Below are 21001 nucleotides of genomic sequence, written 5' to 3' on the forward strand. Positions count from 1 at the left end.
AAAGCGCAGCCAAAATGGATCCCCAACCGAGCCGGAGGGAGTGATGGGAAGAGCAAGAACGTGAAGTGAGGAAGCAGCCGCATTATGTGGCTGAGAAGATTCATGGTAGGAATAGCAAGAGTTAAATACCACAAAAAAAGGATGTGCAAAAAGCAGAAACCAAAACCCTAACAGAAGCCAGCAATAGGTGAAAAATAAGTGAAAGGTTCCAAGCGAGAAAAAAGGTGGGAATTTTGCCTGGGAACATAACCCACTAACTTGTCTCCTAACCCCTTGGAAGGACAGGGAAGATAAATGCCTAACTCAACACAACAGTGCAAATTGGAGAGAAGAGTGCTAGAGGGAGCGTGAGCCCTGCCCAGACAAGGAAGGACTCCAGGTGCCTCCCGTCCAGCGGAACGCTCGCTCCGCTATCGTCCTGCACGTGGGGTAACGGACAATGAGGCGAGGACACTGCTTACAAATTAAAACCGGTATGAACCATACACCTAAATACATTTTTGGTATGAAACTGTTATTCCCTGCCAGCTACAGGGAGTGGATAATCTGATAGGTTGTTTCTTCTCTAATTCCCTTGATTGCCTATGGGTATTGTTATTACTTTTGTTGGCCAAAACATGACCATGGATCTGGATAGAAAATACCGTAAGAAAAGCAGCTATTTGACAGAAATGTTGCAAACATATTCAGCGTGGGAAGACTGACTCAATTCATTAGGCACAGTGATATGTTCGTGCTTTTGGGGTCTTCAATAACTTCTGCTGTACATGGCAGAGAATACTGCTATAATGTCATCACATGGTTTTGTTGGTATGGGTTAATCCACAAATCCTCAAAGAAGATCTGTTGTGGGTTATGCTGGATACTTATGTCTTCAGAGTTAAACAGCAAGTAACCACACCACCCAAATTTAGTTTGCTTTTAATTGTGGCTGTTTTCCCTGCCCTCTGTGAGAACTGCTTGCTTCTTTTCCACCTACCAGCGCGTATCTGTGGCTACACAGCAGTCCTAGGATTTCATGTGTAGATCATGTATGCCACCATCTACATGATTTGTGCTAAAAATTTCATAAATTACCAAAAAATGTGGGAATCGCCTTGTTGGTTCAGAACAAGGGTCCACCCAGCTGAGCCTCCTGTCTCTGCTGGTGTCCGCAAGTCAACACCCTGGGAAGAGTGGGCAAGCACAGGGGATGCTTCTCCCTGGTACTCTCCCAGTTTCCATCTATTTTCTGTTTGAGGGGTTTCCTGAACTTGTACACATCATTGTGTCCTCACCACTGGCCGAATCCTCTGGCAATTTATATGCTGCAAAACATTTGGTGATTTATATGCTGCAAACCCTCTGGCTACTACAACAGATATAAATCAAGAAAAACTGGAGTCACTGACAATAAGGGGGGGGGGGGGGGGGGGGATCATCAGTGATTTGGAGGACATATATGAATTTTGATTTTAATTTGGGCTACATTTCCCAGCAACATGAATTATCTGTTTGGCTGTCTCTATTCTCTGCCATCCCTGCGGAGCCTCACTATGCAATGGCATGGCATAGTAAGGCTAGATGGAGCCCAGCTTGCTTTGCTCTCAAATCCCATTTCAGAGTGAACAGAAAGACACATTCACAGCGGAGAGGGATGGGATTTTGGAAGGAGGCACTCCTTTTCAGTGGGCACAGACACGTGGAGCCAGGCAGCCGGGGACAAGAACCAGTAGAAGAAGATGTGAAGATGAGAGCCATGAAAGCAAGGGAACGGTCTGGGCAAGGAGCAAATGGGGTACAGATAAGGCTCTAGAGGAACTCTTTTATAGAAGCTGATAGATATTTGGAGGTCAGTTGAAGTGAAAGAGAGGAGAAGAAAAAAACAAGAATCCATGGGGAAGAGGCGCAAAGTTACAGCCTTGCTGGGAAAAGCAGCACCTCACCTTTCAGTGTCCTGGCCAAGGAAATAATTCTTAGATTCACTAAGGCAAATAGAACCCTAAGTCCAGTGATTTAAAATTGGAGTCATGGTCCAAAATATCTTAGTGGATGCAGACTGCTGCCCAGAGGAGCAGCTGTGACAATGTATGGTTTCTGACAAGTTTGGGACCCTTGGAATAAAGGTCCATTTTTGTCAGTATTCTGGACGACAACATGTGAAGCATCGCAAGACTGATTGCCACTGATGGCACAATGTGCAACTGTGTTAATTAAGTATCTGTATTAGTGACATTTTATGACACAGAGACATTAATAGGAAACAAATTTTAGTCAGGTATTTGCCCAATTCCTAAAACAGTGCCTGTATGACTATACCTGGGAGAAAATGAAAAAGCAATCCGTAACATCCTTACAAATATTTGGGATGTAGCAAGCACTACTGAAGCACTATTAGTTAGTGCCATCATTTTAAATTTAAACTTCAAATACACAGTCCTTACTTTTTCAGTACTCTATTAGTGCATGTTGAAAGAAGTTAGCATTTACACAGATCAAATCTAACCTTAAGAAAACCTTCCTCAAATGAACAGATAAGACTGATTTCTCAAAACGTAATAATCCAAGGAAACTTCATTCTAACCGTCTTCTTGCCAGGGTGCGCCAAACCTTCCAAGATCCTTCTTCCATCTTACATAGGTACGTTTCAGCAGGAACACAAAGCAAATCATCGCTTGCTCCAAGGAACTCCGTACCCTGCAGGATCTTTGCAGAATCCAGCCCGAAGAAATACAGCACTTTGAGAAAAAAGAGCTGTCAAGCAAGATTTCCTTGGGCTTGCTGCCACACAAAATGGCAAATAAGGGACTTGATCCTGCACGAAGACAACAGGAATTATAGGTGCTCAGTGTTTTTCTCCCGGCAGAGTTAAGGTTTCTCAGTACTTCCTAAAATCAGCCGTCGTGTTTATACTTATTCCAAATCATATTGCTAAAAGCTCTGGTACCTAGCCACAGAGCTAGGCAATTTGCAATAATGTAAAAAGATGTAACTCCCGCAAAAAAGACTACAATAATGTTAAAAATATCGTAAAATATTATTTATATCAGGATACATTTGTTACCCCATATGACAATCATTCATACTTCTTGACAGATATAAACCTCCGCTTAACACATTAGTATCATAAATATTACCAGATAGAACACTGTAATTTAATACCTACCAAATGTATTTTAAAATATTACTCAATTTAAAACTTTGGATTTTAACCAGATGTGTTTCCAGAAAATGATTCAGGTCAGATGCTTTTTTCTTTTCCTTTTTCTGTGTGCACGCGTTCAAAGCGGAGCATTACTATGTGATTTATTGTGCTATGACTGTACGCCTCGAACCTAAAACAGCACCACGATACTTCATCCTCAAGGCTTACACACCTGCAGTCCAAACTAACAAGAGAAAACATCTACATGGCACGGCAGGAGTCTTTGAAATGTCTTTTTGCAGTTGCCTGGACACAGAACAGACTGGTAGAACAGGGAGGCAGCGGAGAAAGGGTGAAGACAGGAACTCCAGCCTCTTTCATCTAGAAAGGGGGGACCATGGAGAGATTAGAGGAAAGGATTTTGATTAGATCACTGGAATGTGAAATGATGCTTCCCAGGATTAAAATCCTATTTTAGAGCTACCAAACCGGTTACGTTGTTAGTCAGAATTTGGAGGCTCGCGCAGCTCCATCCCTGCAGACGGCTGTCACTCAGCAGCACCCTCTCACCGGAAGCAGGGGGGACCCCGGCCGGGCACCCCACACCTCCCCACTGTCATCCCAGCCACCGCCACGCAGCCAGCATCCCGGCAAAGTCACCCTCCCTGGGAGCATGGCACTGCTGGAGGAAAAGGGGTGTCCTTCCCAAACGGCACCCCTGGGTCCAGCCCCATGTGCCACGGCGCAGAGGTGCTGGGATTTCAACCTCGCCGAGAGCCCAGTCCAGTTCCCCAGGTAGAGGCCTGACATTTTCATAACCCGGTGCCATTGGTTTTGTTCCCAGTACGGCCAACTAACAATTTGAAGGTCTGTAGTTGTCGGGCTGATCGTGAGGTGGAATCCATTAACATAAAACCCGCCATCGCAATTAGTATCTTTGTAAGCAGCAGCCTCAGCAAAAAGTGGAAATGGAGGCTGAAATGATAGTGCTCCTCCAAACGAGGACAGCAGCAGATTGGGAAATAATCTGTAGCAATTGCTCCGCCGCCGTCTCTGCTGTAACTTCTCAAAAAATAGACAGAGCCATTTTCAAGTAGTCAACCCGCTGACTTGAGCGAGCACTAAATTCACTTGATGATCGAATACAATTTGAGGCAAAAAAAATCTACACTCACTCACTTACCCGGAGGAAGATTTATTTCCCTTTTACAGATGAAGTGCAAAACAGTGAAAGCAGCCGTATTTGGAAAAATACCGCGCAGCTTATTGATTTCAAAGGGGACAAGTACGGACCGTGGTTTTGCCTATTTCCCAGGGAAAACAAGGAATGCTTTCGGGGGGGGGGGGGGGGGGGGTGTAACCTATTTGCAGAGCGCTGGTGTGGTTTGTTTTGTTAAGAGATGAGCCGGGTAAAATGTTCTGTGCTTTTCAGGAAGGGAACAAGGAAAAATGCTCGTATTTATAGCAACATTATTGTTTAGAACAAGATAAGTTTATTTCATCCTTTTAATCTCCGTTTCTATGGATATCCTGCGCGGAGCTATGAGCTGATTTCCCAACCTTGGTGGCAGCCGGCCCCTCGGAGGCAGCGGCACTGCCCTGTGAGTAAGTGCCCGGCCACACTCACACCGGCCCTCGCTGCAGCCGGACCCGCCCGGGCCGGGGCGCGGGCAGCCCCCGGTGAACTTGCTCATTGTTGTTCCCCCAAACTCATTTCAGACCGCCGGCTCCCCCAGGGTGACAGCCTGCCATTAACCGCGCCGCACCGCGGGGCTCCGCGCACCGGCGGCGGGGGGGGAGCTGCGTGCACCGCTTGGGGGGGCCGCGGCCAGCGGGGGGGGCTCCGCGCTCCGCGCCGGGGGCATCCGTGCCCCACGCCGGGGGCTCCGACCGCGGGCAGTGCCGCCGCCGCCGTGCTGGCCCGCGGAGCCCTCCCCCCGCCGCCGCGCGTCCCCGCGGAGCCCCCCCCTCCCCGCCGCGCGTCCCCGCGGAGCCCCCCCCCGCCGCCGGGCATCGCCGCGGAGCCCCCCCCTCCCGCCGCCGTGCTGCCACGCGGAGCCCCTCGGAGCACCCCCCGCGCCACCGCGCATCCCCGCGGAGCCCCCCCTCCCGCCGCCGCGCTGCCCCGCGGAGCCCCCCGCAGCCCCCCCCCCCCCGCCGCCGCGTTGCCTGGCGCCGCCAGGCTCGGTCGGACCCCGCGCTGCCCGCCCCGCCCCGCTGGCAGGTCCCCCCGCGGGCCCCCCGGGCGGGCAGCGCGGGGTGCGGGGGGTGTGTGTGCGTGGGTGCGTGGCGGGGGGTGGGGGTGGGCGACCACCCTGTGAACGCGCGGGCGCGGCGCCCCCCCCCCGCCCCCCCCGCGAGCGGCCGGGTTGAGTCCGTGTTCCGGGCGGGCGCGGGCTCCAGGCCGGGATTTGGGCGCTCCCCGCCCGCCTCCCTCCGCCTTGCCCCCCCGCCCCTCCTCCCCCCTCCCGGCTGGCTCCCTCCCTCCCTCCCTCCCTCCCCCCTCCCTCCCGGCTCCTGAACTCCAGCCCCTCTCTCTCTATCAGCCGCTCACTCTGTCTCAATATGTCTCAAGATGGCGGCCAATGTGGGATCGATGTTTCAATATTGGAAGCGCTTTGATTTACAGCAGCTGCAGGTCAGGCTCCCCCGCTCGCCGCACCGGCCGGGCCGCGCCGCCGGACCCCCCCCCCCCCCTTCCCTTCTCCGCCTTCCCTCGGGCCCGGCCTCCCCCTCCTCCTCCCGCTGCCGGCCCGCGCCGCCTAAAGGGAACCCCCCGCTCCGCCCGGCCGCGGCGCTCCGCTCCCTCCGCCCCCCCCCCCGCCACTGATCACCGGCCCCATCGGAAATTGATCCTCTTTGTTCAATTCATCGATCAGCCCAAGATGGCGCCGGAGCCGGCGCTGCCGGGGCCGTCGCCGCTTCGCCCGCTCCGTCCCGGGCTGCTCTCTTCCCCGCTTCCCGTTCCCCCCCGGCGGCCGGGGCCGTGCGGGGCGGCGGGGCGGCGGGCGGCGGCGGGGCTGCCGGCGGCCGCTCCTCTTCCCCCGCCCGCCCGCCGCCTCCCCCCCGCCTGCCCCTTCGCGCCGCCGCCGCTTCCCCGCCGCCTTTTCTCGCCGGGAGCCGGGGAAAGTTTACCGAGTGCTGGGACTTTGTGTGGGGGCGCAGGGAGCCGGCCGGGCTCGGCGTGCAGGCGCGGAGCGGCGGGGGCTGGGGGCGCTGTGGTGCCGGCCAGGCGGGCGCTTCCCCCGCCGCTGCCCGGCCGCCGCCGCCGCCTCGCCTCGCCGCGGGGTGCCGGCCCTCCGCCGCCGCCGGGCAGGGGGCTCCGGCCCGCCGCCCTCCGAGCGCCGCGGCCCGCCGGCACAGCGCCGCGCTGGGGGGGTGGGGGGTGGGGGGCGAGGGACGGGGCCGCGGCGGGGTCCCGCGGGGCGGGAAGGGTGCGAGCGGCCGGCGCGGGGGTGGGGGGCGCGGAGGGCAGCGGGGGCGCGGGCCGGGGGGCGGCGGGGCAGGGGGGCGGGCGGCGGGGCACCCCCGCGGCGGCGGGGCGCGCTTACATAACCGCGGGCTGCAGCCTCCCGCCGCCCGGTCTGACAGATGCGCGGAACGTTGATGCTGCGCTGGCTCCCAACCGCCCGCGAGTGCCGCGTCCCCCGAGGGAAAGCGCCCGGCAGCCAGCGCCCCCCGGCTCCCCCTCGGCCCTGGGGTGCGTGCGCGGAGCGGGGCCGCTGCTTAACAGAATTGCCGGGGTATAGATCGGGGTCGGGGGTGGGGGGGTGTCTGTCAAACGATGAATTGGTGCTGCTCCCGCCGCTGAATGGGATTGCAACACGCGTGTTTCTCCCAGTTGATTGGTGCAGGAAGGCGCTGCCCTGCCTCTCCGAACCCTCCGGTGCCTCCCGTTTAAATAAATTGGCTCGAAAGCCGGCGGCTGCCCACCCCGGCCCCCTCGGCGGCGGGCACGGCGCGCCGATGCTGGGCAGAGCCGCAGCCCCGCTGGAGGTGAGGGCGGGCGCGGGGGGGGGACGACACACACAGAGCCGGGGAGCGGGACCCGGGGGACCCTCCCCTCGGCGGGGCTGAGCTAGCGGGAGCGCTGCTGCAAAACCGACATCCGAAAACCCAACAAAAAACCCCAGCCCCGCAGCCCCCGAAAGGGGAAGAGCTACGTAGGACCTGTAGTAGGAGGCTGGTCCCTTCTGACTTTCAGGTGCGGTGGGAGGTGGGGTAAAGTAGCGTTTTGGTTCAGGCTTTTCCCTCTTTCCACCCCCCTCCTCGTGTTTTATTGTTTCTCTTAAAGGCTTTGGATTAAGGTAGACTTGGCTGAACTTTGCTAACTTGAAAGGATTCTTAATAGTGACCCAGAATACCTACAGGAATACGGAAAATGAGATCCAGATGTAGCATTGTATAAAATAAAAGGGATTAAATTAAGATGTAGTTAAACAAGGTCTGACATCTTTAATTGGGGACTTTTGCTTTTGCCTCTGTGGCTGTGTGGTTGTGCTTGCTTAGCATAGGAAAATAAACGTTCCCAACGTCACTGCCGTGGCGTTACATTTAATGGTAAAGAAGGCGAAATATTACCTGTAAAAATAAAGCCTTCAGAAATGCTTATTGATTAAAACATATTACGTTAAAGTATCTATCATGTAAATTAAATTCTAAAATGTAATGAACGCAGCCAAATGGCATTTTGATAGATCGTTCTATTCTGTTTTTAGTAAAAAATAGCTCACTTTTATCATAATTTAATTTCTGTGCATACTGTAAAACCTGTTGTGGAGTATCGCTGTGCAAACCTTAATCTCGTTTTTGCAGACTGAATGTGACAGTCAGACTTGAACAGCTTGTAGGTTCTCCTTTGAAGCATTCTGGTAACGCTAGCTTAGAGCTGTTTGAACAATATTCATTACCTGCTTTTGAGGACTTGCAATTATTTATACATGTTGCGGATTGAGGCTGTTCACCTTTTGGCAGGTTCACTGGGCGATCTGTACGCAGCGCAGAGTTTATTAACTGCACACGGTTTGTGCAGAGTCCTGGAGTGACCAGAGAGGTAGAGAGTACCTTCATCCATATGCAGAATAGTTAATTTGTTTCAAATTAGCTTTTTATTTTTTTTAATCCACCCATCTGCATGAAGAGGTAGTGTAATATTTACTCCCACTTGCAGATGAAGCAATATGCTATAAAAACTATCCTTAGTGAGTATGAAGTTCAGTCTTACAGAACTGTCCATACCTCCCTCCTTCCCCTGTCATTTGTACTAACGTATTTCGAGCGTGGAATTCCAGAAAATAAAAATGCTTTCGCTTGCGCTTCCTTTAACCCTATTCCAGGACAAAAACCTGAGGGATTTATGCTTAACGCTGTTGCATCTGTGCCCTGTAAACTCCCACTCCCGTAGCTCTGGGTCTCGATGCCTTTAAAGCTGAAGTTTTCCTGCACCAGAAAGTTGTAAGGAGCTGAGGCTGTGCAGCCCCGCAGCGAGCGACATGCGCCCTGTCTGCTCGCAACTTCCTCTTCTACGTTCTGTTAGAAGAAGACATTTAACTGTTGATGAGCTCCGACCTGCCTTGTCATATTAAGCGGGAGGTTTCTCAAGTTTGTATCAATATTAATTAAAAACAGAGCCAGAAACACTTTAGGGTCTGACTCCTTAAATTATTTATTTCCTCTCACTAAATAACCTCTTGTTTATAGGAAGAGAGATTTCAAGAGTTGGAGGCAGAAATTAAATAATTCAGAACTCGGATTAAAGAACAAAAAGGTCTGTTCACAAATGGAATACGAGATGCAAAAATGGCAGTTTCCTGCAGGTATCAAACGTGGATCTTCACTTGAGACTGTCCCTGAAAGGCACGCAGGCGAAAACTTAACCCTTTTCTCTTAGTTGCGTTTCCTAAAGAAACGGTGGAATTAGCATGGTGTTTCTGCATCGGTTGGCCACGTGGTTGAAGACGGACCCACGTCTAGTAACTGATGGCGAGGGAGTTGCAGTGCGCGGAGAAAACAGATCCTTGCAAATGGTGAATATTGTGGCGATAAATGCAAATTAAATCACTGGAGAAATGTTGTTGCCCTCGAGTTAGAGCTGCTGCGTCTCCTGTTTGGAAGCAGTTGGGTGGTCTGAATCAGGTTGGCGTGCAGCAGCGTCAAGGTAACCTGCTGCTGCCGGCCTCTTTTGAGTTTGTCGTTTTTTTGGTGTCATCATCACCTCCATCACAAACCAACCCTCTGCTGGAGAGCAGGAAAATGGGCGGCACGTTCCCGTGGGGATGGCATGCAGTTCTCTTTAGGATCTTGCTTAATGTTCCTGGGGGTGTGTGTGTATGTATCCGTGTCAGAGGAGGCAGTTTGTCCTGCCGTACCTTTTTGCCCAGCAGTGTCGCATGAGTAAGTTTAGCTTGAGTCTGGAGTCTAGGTCAAATCTGCAGGGTGAGTGGAAGAGGTTATAATACCATTTGGAAACTTCACAAACTATTGAAGAATTTTGACAGTAAATGAAAGTCTTAAAATGTCGTTGTAGCTTTTTAGGACAGGCAGATGCACTGGTAAAAAGTACTGTTTCTTACTTTGAGCAGAGCGGTGTAACTTGTTACTGTCGAGCTGGGGGATGAAAATCTCAAGCCAAATCTTGCTCACGCGTTTCTGTTTTTTTAAAAATCTCGTCCTGGTATTGCATCATATGGGATTAAAGTAAGCATGGAGTATTAGTTCTGTGCATGCTGTGACTAATCGTTTAAGGTAAACCATTGATCTTAAAACATTACAAAATTTGTAACAAAATCTGGAAAAAATAAGTAGTAACGAGCAGCATTTGAATACGGAAGCGCTTCTATTATTGAATTAGAAACAGGTGGAGTTGTTGGCATCTTCTAGTTGGATCTGATTGTACCAGAACACCAGTTGATGTGCTTTAAGTGAGGGAGGTAACATGCTTCACCAGAAATGAATTAGCCATCACATCTTAGTGTTTAATTCTGTTTATCTTTGCAGGTTACTGTAGAACTTGTAGTTTCTGCCTAAAAGTAGGCAGTGCTTTACTATTTATCATGGTAGTTAAATGTATATCAAGAAAAGAGTCTCTAGCTACTCTAAGTATGTTCCTGCTGCCCCCCACCTGAGCAGAGACGTGTAGTAAAAGCAGCTTGGTAGTTCTGCAGGAAGATGCAATGCGGAGAGCTGAGAGGGATGTGAAAGCCAGGGCACCGCTGCCAATATACTGTGGGAGCTGTGCTTCCCTGCTGCAGGAAGGCTTTGGCTGTTTGTGGTGGCCCTGAACGTCCAACACGCGTGACCTAGAAGGGCCCTTGATGGGTGGAGAATTTGGCTTTCACAGGATTCCTTGAATCTTGTTCCTTGAGTCCTCCTGTTCCTTGGAAAGAGATTTCTGAAAACATTTCTAGCCCTCTTTCCGTAAATGAAGTAATGCCCATCTGAACATGGCAGAATTAGTGCGTGTTTCAATCACTCTACTTTTATGCCAAGTTTGTGGTTAATTGGATAATGCATTGAGAAATGCAGTAGTGAGGATTTGGAAAATGGTAATGGTTGGGGTTTTTTTGAAAAAAGATTGCACTGCTTGGCTGCATGTAACAATACCAAGTAAGTAATGGGTGAAACGTTTGCTATAGAAGAAATTACATGCAATCTAAAATTCCATGTGAACAATTACTCTTTATTTGCAAGCTGATTTGTAATGCAGAAAGTGGATGTAGAAAAATGCATAATCCAGAGTTTCAGTTTGATCACATTGAGGCTGAAAATAAAGGCAGTTTATTTATTGAATAAAGAACAGATAACATATATAGATGCTTAGTATTTTTTAAGTCGCCAGGCAGGCAGCGCCCATGGACTTGTGGCCCTTCTTATATGAGCAGGGTAATAAGTTCCCACCTTTTACATTCAGGTTTCTCTTGCACGTGTTCTTTACGTTTTACTCTTTGCTTATCTTTGTGTTTGGCTGTTGCCTATATCCTTCAGGGGTGAGGTGTTGAAAATATGATGTTTTCTGCGCAGAGAATACAGTGATGGTGTTCCAGCATTGCATGAAGGTGTAGGGGGGCAGATGTGAAGCCGAGGGGGGGGAAAGCTGAGATGGGATTGATAGCAGAGGGCAGGGAGTCTAGGGCAAAGAGATTTGTACAAGAGTGCTCAAATGTGAGATTGTAGGTGTGATGTTGGATTTACCAGGAAAGATAGAGAGAACTGCATGATCAGAATAGTTAATGTTCTTAAATTAGTAAAGATAAGGTGAATCTTACTCCTTTTGTGACATATATGTTCTTAGCCTGGTTGTTTCTGGTTTGACAAGGCAAAGAAGTAATTTTTGCTTTTATTGTTAGTTATAATGAAGAAGATACAGTATATTACATTGTTCGGGTTGCAGAGAACATGGAAATCCAGACAGATAGCTGAATGTTAACAGCAGAAGGGTTTTATTAAGATCAGACACGGAGCGTGCAGACGTTGGGTGTAGGTTGGTGGGGTGTAGCAGTGCTCTCCCCCATTGTCAAGCAGTGCTGGCATTCCCAGGAAGGCAGTAAGGAATTTGTTTGATTGACCGTGGTTCCCTGATCATGCTTCTGTTTTGACTCTAGCAAGGTAGAGCAGTTCTTACTACGCTGTTACTTGGTCACTTCTGTGCCTTAGCATTTAGCTATGTGCCTTTAGTATAGCATGAGTAAAGGCATTTTTTGCCAGGAGGGTGCTGAAGCCGGGGGATGGCTCTGCGCAGCCATAGGGTTGAAGTTGGAGCCTTTCAGACTCACGTTTTATCTAACAGCTTTTTGCCTTGCTGGCGGTTCGCTCGCTTTCTTGCCTTGTGATAATTTAATGCCTTTTGTTGGCAGTTGGGGTAATAAGGAAGTTTCTGCCAGGGCTGGAGCCGGGCTGGCGTTTCACATGGGGGAAGGAGGGGAGCCGGAGCTGGGGTGGTGCTTGACCTGCCCGGGGAGAGCAGAGGTAGAGCTCACCCTTCCTCTGACAAGCTCCGAAGCAGGTGCACAGAAATGCTTAAGCTGCTGTATTGAGATGCCTTTAAACTCCCCTCGTATCTTTGTGTTCCTGGCTGCGAGGTTTTAGCGGCGTGTGAGGATGAAGGCCGTGTCTCCGAGGCTTTTTCGGAGGAGTCCATAACATTAGAGCTGAGCAGATCCTGTTGTTCCTATGTTGTTCCTATCATGGGTGTGGAACCGTACCTTTAGTGGGTAGGCAAGCTTGGAGGTGGCAGCATCTGGCCGTGCCAGGGTGAGATTTCTGTGAATAGTGTGGGAATTTAGGCTAAAGCCTCGGTGAACAGCTGGACGATGGCCAGCGGGGCCAGAGCCCTGGTTTTGCTGGATGCAGGGATGTTGTGTTTGGCCGGTGGTCGGGTGAGCCGTTGCACATGAGTGTGTCGGTGAGACCAAACATTAGTGGTCTAACTCCTGCTCGTGTTCTGTAGGATCCCTTGGGCTATGGAGACATGATGCTCCTGTGCTGCTCCGTTACCATGTCGCTGTGGGATTGCTTTTACAGGTTTGGGGGTGCGTGCATACAGGGCACCTGAATCTTTTGTGATGCTTACGTTGTAGTGGTCTCTCCTTGCTGCAAACTGGCAGTTTCTGTCTGAGACTCACATGTGACAAGCTGCGGGCAGTAACGTTGCGGGGAAGTAAAATTAAAAAAAAAAAAAAGTGGAGTAGGGGAAATGATGCTGTTTAAAGCACTGGGTGGGTGAGGGGGAAGTGGTGAAGAAAGGAAGGAGTTAAGAAGTGAGCATAAGCCCAGGACTTGGAAATGAAACTCTTAGTGCAGTTGGGAGAAGAGGAGAGCTTATTTTAGAATTTATATAAATATTCGGCAGTGCAGCTGGGCAGTACGGAGGGTCTCCCAGTAAATGCCTGGCTGTAGCATTGCAGTCAGGTCCAGCTCACCTGCGCTCACTGACCCTATGAAAGGCTAGCCTGGGGTTTATCACCCAGCTGTTCGTGTGGAAGCATCCTGGTAAGATTTGCACGTGAGATACTGGGGTGATGGTATGACTTCAGAGTATGCTGATGGATTTGTAATGTTGCCCTGTGACAAATAGGGTTTATGTCCCTCTTAGCCTTTTAACCACTGGGATGGTATTTTCAGGTATTATGAGTAGTAGAAGCGTTCTCATGGTTCTTACTTTAAAAAAAGGAGGTGTTGGTCAAGGCAATTTAATAGCTTTTGTCTTCCTTCAGAGGCTTCCCAAAGGCTCAGACTAGATACATCTTAGGTGCAAAGGGGTTGTATGTTTTGCATGGGAATGCCCTGGCTTATTCCTATAGAAACTAAACTGCAAACCTAAAAGGTAATGCTGCAGATGGTGACATGCAGTGGAGGTTTGATGGGTTAGGTCTTACGCCTCCTGCTCCCTCTGGTATCTCTACTAGGTATTTGAGGTTGCATGGAGTTGCTGATCCACTATTTTAAGGAAAACAAAAGGTTTCTCTTTCCCAAATGGTAAGCTTCAGCTGGTATGCATCAGCCCATCAAAAATCCATATGTATTGTGAGCCCTTACTTGGGGCAGTCATGCTGAGGGGGACTGGAACAGGTGTAAGGAGCCTTTCATTGGTTCGGATGCAGTTTGAGCGACAGTGGCTAGGTAGTAGTAACTTCGAAGTAAGTTGGGAGTTTGAGTTGTGTGGTTAGCAGTTGAAGCATGCCTGTTCTCAGCTCTGCCATGGGTCTGCTTGGCCTCTGCTGGTTTGCTTCTCCATCTGGGAAACACTGATAGCACTTCCAACCCCTCTTTGAGAGCACTTTGAGATACAAGATTGTGAGTTAGCACTTACTGTTTCTTTTTTGCTACTACTTAGCTCTGTATGGTGGATAAATAAGACTTAGTTGCTCCATTTTCTACACCTTTGTTAGCTTTATTTTTAAATGGATTAAGTGGAGGATATGCTACTGTTGATTTGTAGGTACTTTTCAGGCTTGTTGCTGGAAGCCGTGTCCACAGAAATGAACATGGGAAAAGAGCTGAGCGGTTGGGTGTCCTGGTGATGGCTGGTACCACATCATTGGCAGAAAAAGTTCCCTGCAAATGGTGAAAAAGTTATGGTCTGGGGTTACTCGTACATGCACACACTCTTACTTTTAAAATATACCTCCGTGGGGTACTGTTTGAAGGCAAGACATGCGATTTATCAGGTTTCCCTTTGGATTTCTCTGTACATTAAAGGCTGCTTCCCATTTACATTATAGGCACCCAGCGATAGGAATGTTGGATTGCATACTCAGCAGTTTGTGGTTGCATCGTAGTCCTGAGCTAGCTGCAGCGTTAGGTTTGAACCAGCTCCCTGCTTCAGGACAGGCTGGCCCCTGTGCTCCAGGTGGAGGAGGATCCTCAGTGGCCAGCAGGGCTTTTATCCAGGCTGTAAGGACTGTGCATGGCAGCGTGCAAGCCCCCCGAATGGCGAAGGAGAGGCATATGTTCAGTGCAGATTTGATGTAAGGTGTTAGACCTGCAGGCTGAGGTTCTTTATTCACCCAAGATGTATGATGGTGTGGCTTGAAACTTTCGTACAGCAGCTTCCATTCAAATTCTTCAAGTTTTTTAGTCTTAAGCATCGATAGCCTGCTAAAACTGTCAGCGGGGTTAGAGGTTATGATTTAGCTGTCTACTTGCGCCATCAGAAATATTGATCGCCAACTCATTCTGCATGGGTTTGCCTCCTGAATAGCTATGAGGCTGGAGAGGTGCTGCTCCGTCACCGCTCCTGCCCACCAGCACTGTGAGCAGGTCTGGTGTGCTCAGCTCGGTGAACTTTGCAAAGGTGAATAAGCTTTATCCCTGTTTAGCACAACACAAGGGCCCTGACCCAGTAAGCATTATTGCATGTGCTTAATTTTCAACACATGCGTAGTCGTAGTCTTCTGAGCTTGGGTGGGAAGGAGCTGCCTTTTCTAACCCGGCTCACGGTTAAGTTATGAATAGAGATGAATCTCTGCGTGCTAGTCCAGCGGCTTCTCAGTTTCTTCCTTTATCTCATGTTTCTAATCAACTTAATTCTTTTTCTTGTTGTTTCATTGATGTCTAATACAAATGTTGTCAGAATAGCTCAATAACATTTATACTTGTGTTTTGTCTGTAATTATTTTTCATCTTATTTTTATTGGGCATTTACACATTTTATTGCATGTGCATGTCAAAGTAAATTTGTATCATCTTATCACTTAAGGATGTCTGCTTCATTTTCAGGCATAAATAAAACGTACCCTTTGTCTATGAGCTGAAATATGATAATGTTAATTTTGTCAGCAAACTACATATCTATTTTTCTGCTGCATGCATGTGTTAATTTTGATAGTACTTAACTTTGGTTTGGTATGTCTGGTATGAGCATAGCTGCTTTTCTAATATTAATTGTGGAGATGGGATAATATTAAACATTTACAAACAAGGAGCCACTGAAGTCTTGCAACTGATTTTCTGTGGAGGGACCTCCGTGCCGAGTTGCTTAACGCCATTGTAACCTGATTTTTTTTTCTGTGAGTGCAAGAAGTGTTTCATAGACTTAAAAAATAGAAAAGAAAAAAGTTGTGACTACACCAGTCGGTCCTCCCTTCCCTTCTTCCAGCTCTGTCCTGTCTGTTTCAGGAGCTCTAGTTTTCTTTTGCTTATAGGTTTCTGCACGTTTTCTTTGGCATGGAGTCGTGCTATCGAAATTCTTTGGACAAGGGCAGTGTGCTAAATGTTGTGTCTTCAGCTCACCTCTCCACTGCCGTTCACAACACCCTGCCCCCCATATTCTCAAGTAAATGTACTTCATACTCACAGTTACTGCTTGAACACAGAATATGGTTTTTTCATTCCTTTCAAAAGTGAGTTGATACTTGTGGCTTGGTGGGGTTAACTCGGGGGGCTGCTGTGCTCTTGCTGCACAGGAGGCAAGAAGTGTTAGGTGCGACAGTCAGGAGGGAAGAATCGGGCTGTGAGAATTTATTTTCTGTGTTTTCCTAACCAAGAAAGTTTTCTGATCCTGCGAGACCCCGTGGGTGCTGTGTTACTGACAGTCCTTAACCCCTGCAGGACTGGAGATTGTTTCCTTTTTTTTTTTTTTTTTTAAGATCAGGATTTGAATCAAGTCAAATTGTCTTACAAAGCCATGCTCTGGGTTTTATGTGTAGAACCTCGTTCGCTGTTTCTGTGCTCGCGAGGAGGAGCTAGTTTCAGGCTTTTTAGGGATGTGCAGGCAGAGCCTTGGTCAGTCCCATGATGGGAAAGCTGTACTGCAAAGCTGCTGGCTCCTGTGCCACTTCTGATACCCGTTTCTCTCTTCCTGAGCCCTTTGCTGTGCTCCATGCCATCAACTTGTGATACTAGAACTGTGTGGGGTTTGGTTTTTTTTTTTTTTTTTTTTTTTCTTGGGGTGGTATTTTAAATACAGCACAGATGATTAAAAGGGTGCACACACTGTGCCGTGATCAGCTTGTTTTAGATAGCAAATAAAAATCCGTTAGTATCTGAGACATCCTGGCATATCCTGAGAATAGTTCCTTCTTTAATGTGCCAAGCTAAGTAAAACTTGATTAATGTCACTATCTGGGATTTTCTGACCTGTAAATAGAACTTGAAGGCTAAAATTGGAACTGTGAAAACCTACTTTAACTAGGATTAGAAGAAGAATGTAGTAGTTCAGATTGTTTTCAGGATCTTAGAAAGTGGTCGCTATGCTCCAGAGCATACATACGTGCCACCTTTTTGAAAATTACTGCGAGAGCTAAAAAGTTAGTTTGGGGGTACAGCGGGCGCTGGGCGCTGCTTGCTCATGGCAGTGCAAGTTCTCCCGATGTCCTAAAAGGTGCTGTCTGTGCTCCGGTCCCACAGTCCTGCAGCTCCCGATACCATTCGGGACCCTTGCTGGTGAAAGGTGATGGCAGGCAGGCGTTTGGCGCTGCAGGCTTTCTTCTGGAGTGCCTGAACAAATGTGTAAGCTCCCGGTGTCAGGAAATGTTGGGTACGTGTGTTATTTTTCATTTTCAAAGTGAACTTTGGTTTTGTACAGACAGATTAAGTGGAAGCTGGTAAGCTAGCAGGCATGCCTGGTTTGAAAAAAAACACACCTACTTCTATTGTTTTTGGGCATTCACTGCTCTTTATCTTGTTTGCTTCTAGATATGTCACAGCAAAATGTAGTCATATATCACGGTGTTTTTACGCCCTATTTATTTGCTATAATAATTTTACCAACCAATTGTGAAGTTAATTTCAGTGGTAAGAAATTTTCATTCTACAGCTAGGGTTTGTTCTTTTTTTTTTTTGTTAAAGTTGTCGGTTGGCAGCAGCCTCTTTGTACGGCTTCTTGATTGTCAGCTCTTCATTATAAATTTACCTTCTAAATGCTGACTTAAGGCATGACACTTTGTTTGTTTAACTGTCAGTTACACTAGTTTGGAGACCTAATAAAAGCTTCTCAGATCTTCCTATTGAATTAGGCCATCCTTTACCACCCCAGTGACTGAAGTACAACAACTGTAACAGTATCTTTCAGTATCTGTGCCATTTTTGCTGGAACCCTGCTTAGGGTGTCTTCTGATACTTCATCCTCCCGGTGACAGTAGTTAGTTCCCTGCTAAAAGGTCACTGTAATGTTTTAATTGGATTTTTCAGCTGCAAGGAATATAAAAATATAAGTTTATTAATAGAGTAGCTTTGATCATGAAGGATTCCAAAACATTTGCTGCATCGCATGTACCGGAATGGTTTAGTTTTACTGCTGGTTCAGGGCTTGAACCACGTTTTGGGGTGGAAGAGGGCGGCTGGATGGTCTACCTCGTTCTGCCCAGGGGAGCGAGGGGCGCACTGGCACGGGGGGGGGGGGGGGGGGGGCAATCTCGGAAGGCAGAACGTTATTCCCAAACTGGCATTTCCCCACCATGCAGGATCAAACCCTGCCGCTGTCGAAGGTGCCAAAGGATCTTTCACAAGTTGTTTTGGTTTTGTTTTTCATCTGCAATCTTTGAAAAAGGTCACGGGCAATAGACAATTAGAGAAACACTTAACTGACCTCGTTAGTGTATTTTTGTGGAATTACTGTGCTTTACAGTTACTGCCGCTTTACGCAGATGGTTATTGCTGGTTTCCATCTGTTCGGGAAGGAAGAAGAGAGACGGAAAACGGCAGCTTTAACTGGGTTTTTAACCCGAACCTTTAGGTTTCATTTCTCCTTTGACCGTATCAGGGTAAGCTGTTGGGTATGGCGTGTGGTGGGTGCAGGGAGAGGAGATCAAAGGGGGTCACGGCCACATGGTACGGGGCACGGCAGCAGTTCCCAGTGTTTCGGGCACCTTTTTCTTTGAAGAGCCCTTGGGTGTGTAGCACGGTTCAACCCTGGCCCACAGCCAGGCCGGGGGAAAGGCTGACCAAGACTGACCTTACGGAAACCATTTAAGCCAAGTGCTGCATGGCCAAGCCCCATCCTTCAGCTCACACAGCTTCTTTCCAGTTTAGCCTTAGTGCTCCCAGTATGACTGACCTAACGGTGCCCCAGTGGTTTTCCCTGGTTTGGCTAAAATCTGCTCCCTTACACCATTGCAATGGTTAAAAAGTTTTAAAATCTTTCAAGGCTTGCAGGTGCAGGGGCATCCTTCTGGCACCGATGTAGCCAACCTGAACATCAGTTTTAGCATTTCAGAGCTTGTGACGATCCTCCGTTTCTCAGCTTCTGAAGAACCCTGGGAGAAAGACCCCAGAGATGCAAGAGAACAATCTGGGTTTCCACCCGACGAAGAACAAAGCCAGATGAAAAACTCCTTCAAAGTCCCGGCATCCTACCTGTGGCCCTCAGAGTTTTTCTTCACCCAGCTACTCTCTTTGAACCGGTGGATGATTTGTTCTCCCAGTGCTGCTTTCCCGTTGGCAGAACGTTCAGGTGGGATGGAAAAATGAGCCTGTCTGGTGGGAGAGCTGTTTGCAGGGGTCCTGAGCAGGGTACAGAACAGTCATTTATTTCACTGACTCCTTTGCCAGTTGCTCAACCAGATGTCCTCAGTAGTTTGTGCTGTAAGATGTTAGGTAATTAGATCATTCAGATTCTAGTTAAACATAATTAGAGCCCTGTGTAAACTGAGTGAAGCTGACAGGTTTTATAGGTTGGTCATAGCAAAAATATCGGATGATATAGCTTAGCATTAATACAAAAAGATTTAAGCCTCCCTGCCCTCAAATAAAGAGGTGTTTAGTCTCCAAATTTAATCCTTAATTAGAACTACAGTTTATGGACTTTACTAAAAATGTTTTCAGCATCTTGGAAGCCTCACTCCAAAGTGCTCCTGTGTAGTTTGCTGGTCAAAGTTCCTTCTCCTGTGCTCCTGCATTTGAAACGGAGAACCTGCCTAGCAGCTGCAATGTAAAGTTAAACAGAAAGATAACAGAATGTTGCATTTTTTTCCCTTGTCATTTACATGAGCGGGTAAAGTCGGTCGCAGGGGTGCTGCTTGACTCGAGAAGGGTTTGGACAAGGAGCGCCACCTCCGCTGGGTGCTCTGGTTTCCTTTCACACCTTGTAGCTGACTTGCCTTTTGGGATCATCCGGCTGTAGCACAGCCTGTGTGAGATGCCTTCTTTCCCACCAGCCATCCCCCTCGCAAGCCGAGTTTGTCACCACCATGTTTCTTTGGTTATTCAACAGCAGCACTGGGGAGAATCTCTGTGTAACATGACGGCGCGCGTAGGTATTGCAGAGTAACAAAAGTAAGCGCAAGATTGCAGGCGCAGGGCTGAAGCATCGCCTGTTCCAGCATTTGATGATTGTTATTTTATTACAGCACTCTGAAGCTAATCCTGATTCTCTCTTTCCCTCGTTTTCCAGATATGACACGTTATTTTGCTGTTTGTTTGCTGGCAGGTGAAATGTATTTTCTGAAGGGAGGTGTTAACAGATGTGCTGATAAAATGTCTGTCTTCTGAAAACTGAAGATAAATGGACTAGTTGTCTACATGTGGTGTTCACACTGTTATGCTAGCTAACGAACAAATTAACAAGATGATTCTGGTCTTTCATAGGATGTAAACTTTCTTTTTAAGTGTTGTAGGAGTCCTAAGTTGTGAACTAGGCTCAGGGTGATCCTGGGTGAGAGCTGACGGCTGTTGCTTTGCAGTAGCTGATAAAGAAAAATTAGGAGCAGGACTCTCACAGGAAAGTAAAACAATGTTGGAAAACTCAGGTTCAGGTAGTTCAGGGGATTTTGCAGTCAGGCTTAGTGGAAAAAAAAGGAAAAATCAGAAGGAAGAAAACTGCAGTTATTTCTTGGTAATCCTAAATGATGAAGTTGTCTTGCTCGGTACTGAAAACAGCTCCTTTGCATGCCTGACGGAGTTATTTCATGCAATAACTTCCCACGTCCCCTGCAGCCTCTCCCCACCATGCTTCGTTATGTCACTTGTGTGATGCTTCCAGCCTCGCTGTCCTGGCTGGAATCTCGAGACTGTTTCCAAGCTTGTATTTCTCACTTGGCAGCACATGATGCGGCTGGTGGGCAATCTGCCGTGTCCCTTTTTTGTCAAACGTCAGAGCTGGTGGCTGACACTGAATCCGGGTATCAGAACAGGGCGAGCGAAACGTATAGTAGAACTGAAGATTCCTGCTGGGTGTCTGTGCTTTTTTCCGTAGTTACCGCTTACGATTGATACCCAGTTCTTATGGTGATAGAATGACAGAGATTCTGCTTTTTCTTTTCATGTTTTAAGTGATTAGCATGACCCGGTAAGTGGAAATTTTTCAGATACTTTTGTTCTATCGAGTGCTATCTGCTTACGAGTGAAAAACTCAGTTTCAGGAAAATCCCTTAAAGTTCAGTAGAAACAAAACAATGCTCTAAAGGTGTGTGTGTGTGTGTGTGTGTATGTTTGTGTAAACAC

The 21001-nt window shown here is 48.3% G+C and overlaps 1 protein-coding gene and 1 long non-coding RNA gene across 7 annotated transcripts in view; both read left to right on the plus strand.

The window, feature by feature from the left end:
- Nucleotides 1-5625: 5625 nt before the first annotated feature.
- CUX1 (cut like homeobox 1) overlaps nucleotides 5626-21001 on the plus strand; it is a 281274-nt gene continuing 265898 nt past the window's right edge. For all 6 annotated transcript variants that reach the window (XM_040614108.1, XM_040614070.1, XM_040614078.1 and 3 more), the window contains exon 1: nucleotides 5626-5762. In XM_040614108.1, the coding sequence (XP_040470042.1) occupies nucleotides 5700-5762 (63 nt within the window). In that variant the 5' untranslated portion in view covers nucleotides 5626-5699. The remainder of the gene's footprint in view (nucleotides 5763-21001) is intronic.
- LOC121097291 lies at nucleotides 7179-9197 on the plus strand. Its single transcript, XR_005830894.1, has 2 exons — nucleotides 7179-7328; nucleotides 8825-9197. It is a non-coding gene; the product is annotated as an uncharacterized LOC121097291 (long non-coding RNA).

Source organism: Falco naumanni, chromosome 1 (genome assembly GCF_017639655.2).
Source record: "Falco naumanni isolate bFalNau1 chromosome 1, bFalNau1.pat, whole genome shotgun sequence".
NCBI classification, from domain to species: domain Eukaryota; kingdom Metazoa; phylum Chordata; class Aves; order Falconiformes; family Falconidae; genus Falco; species Falco naumanni.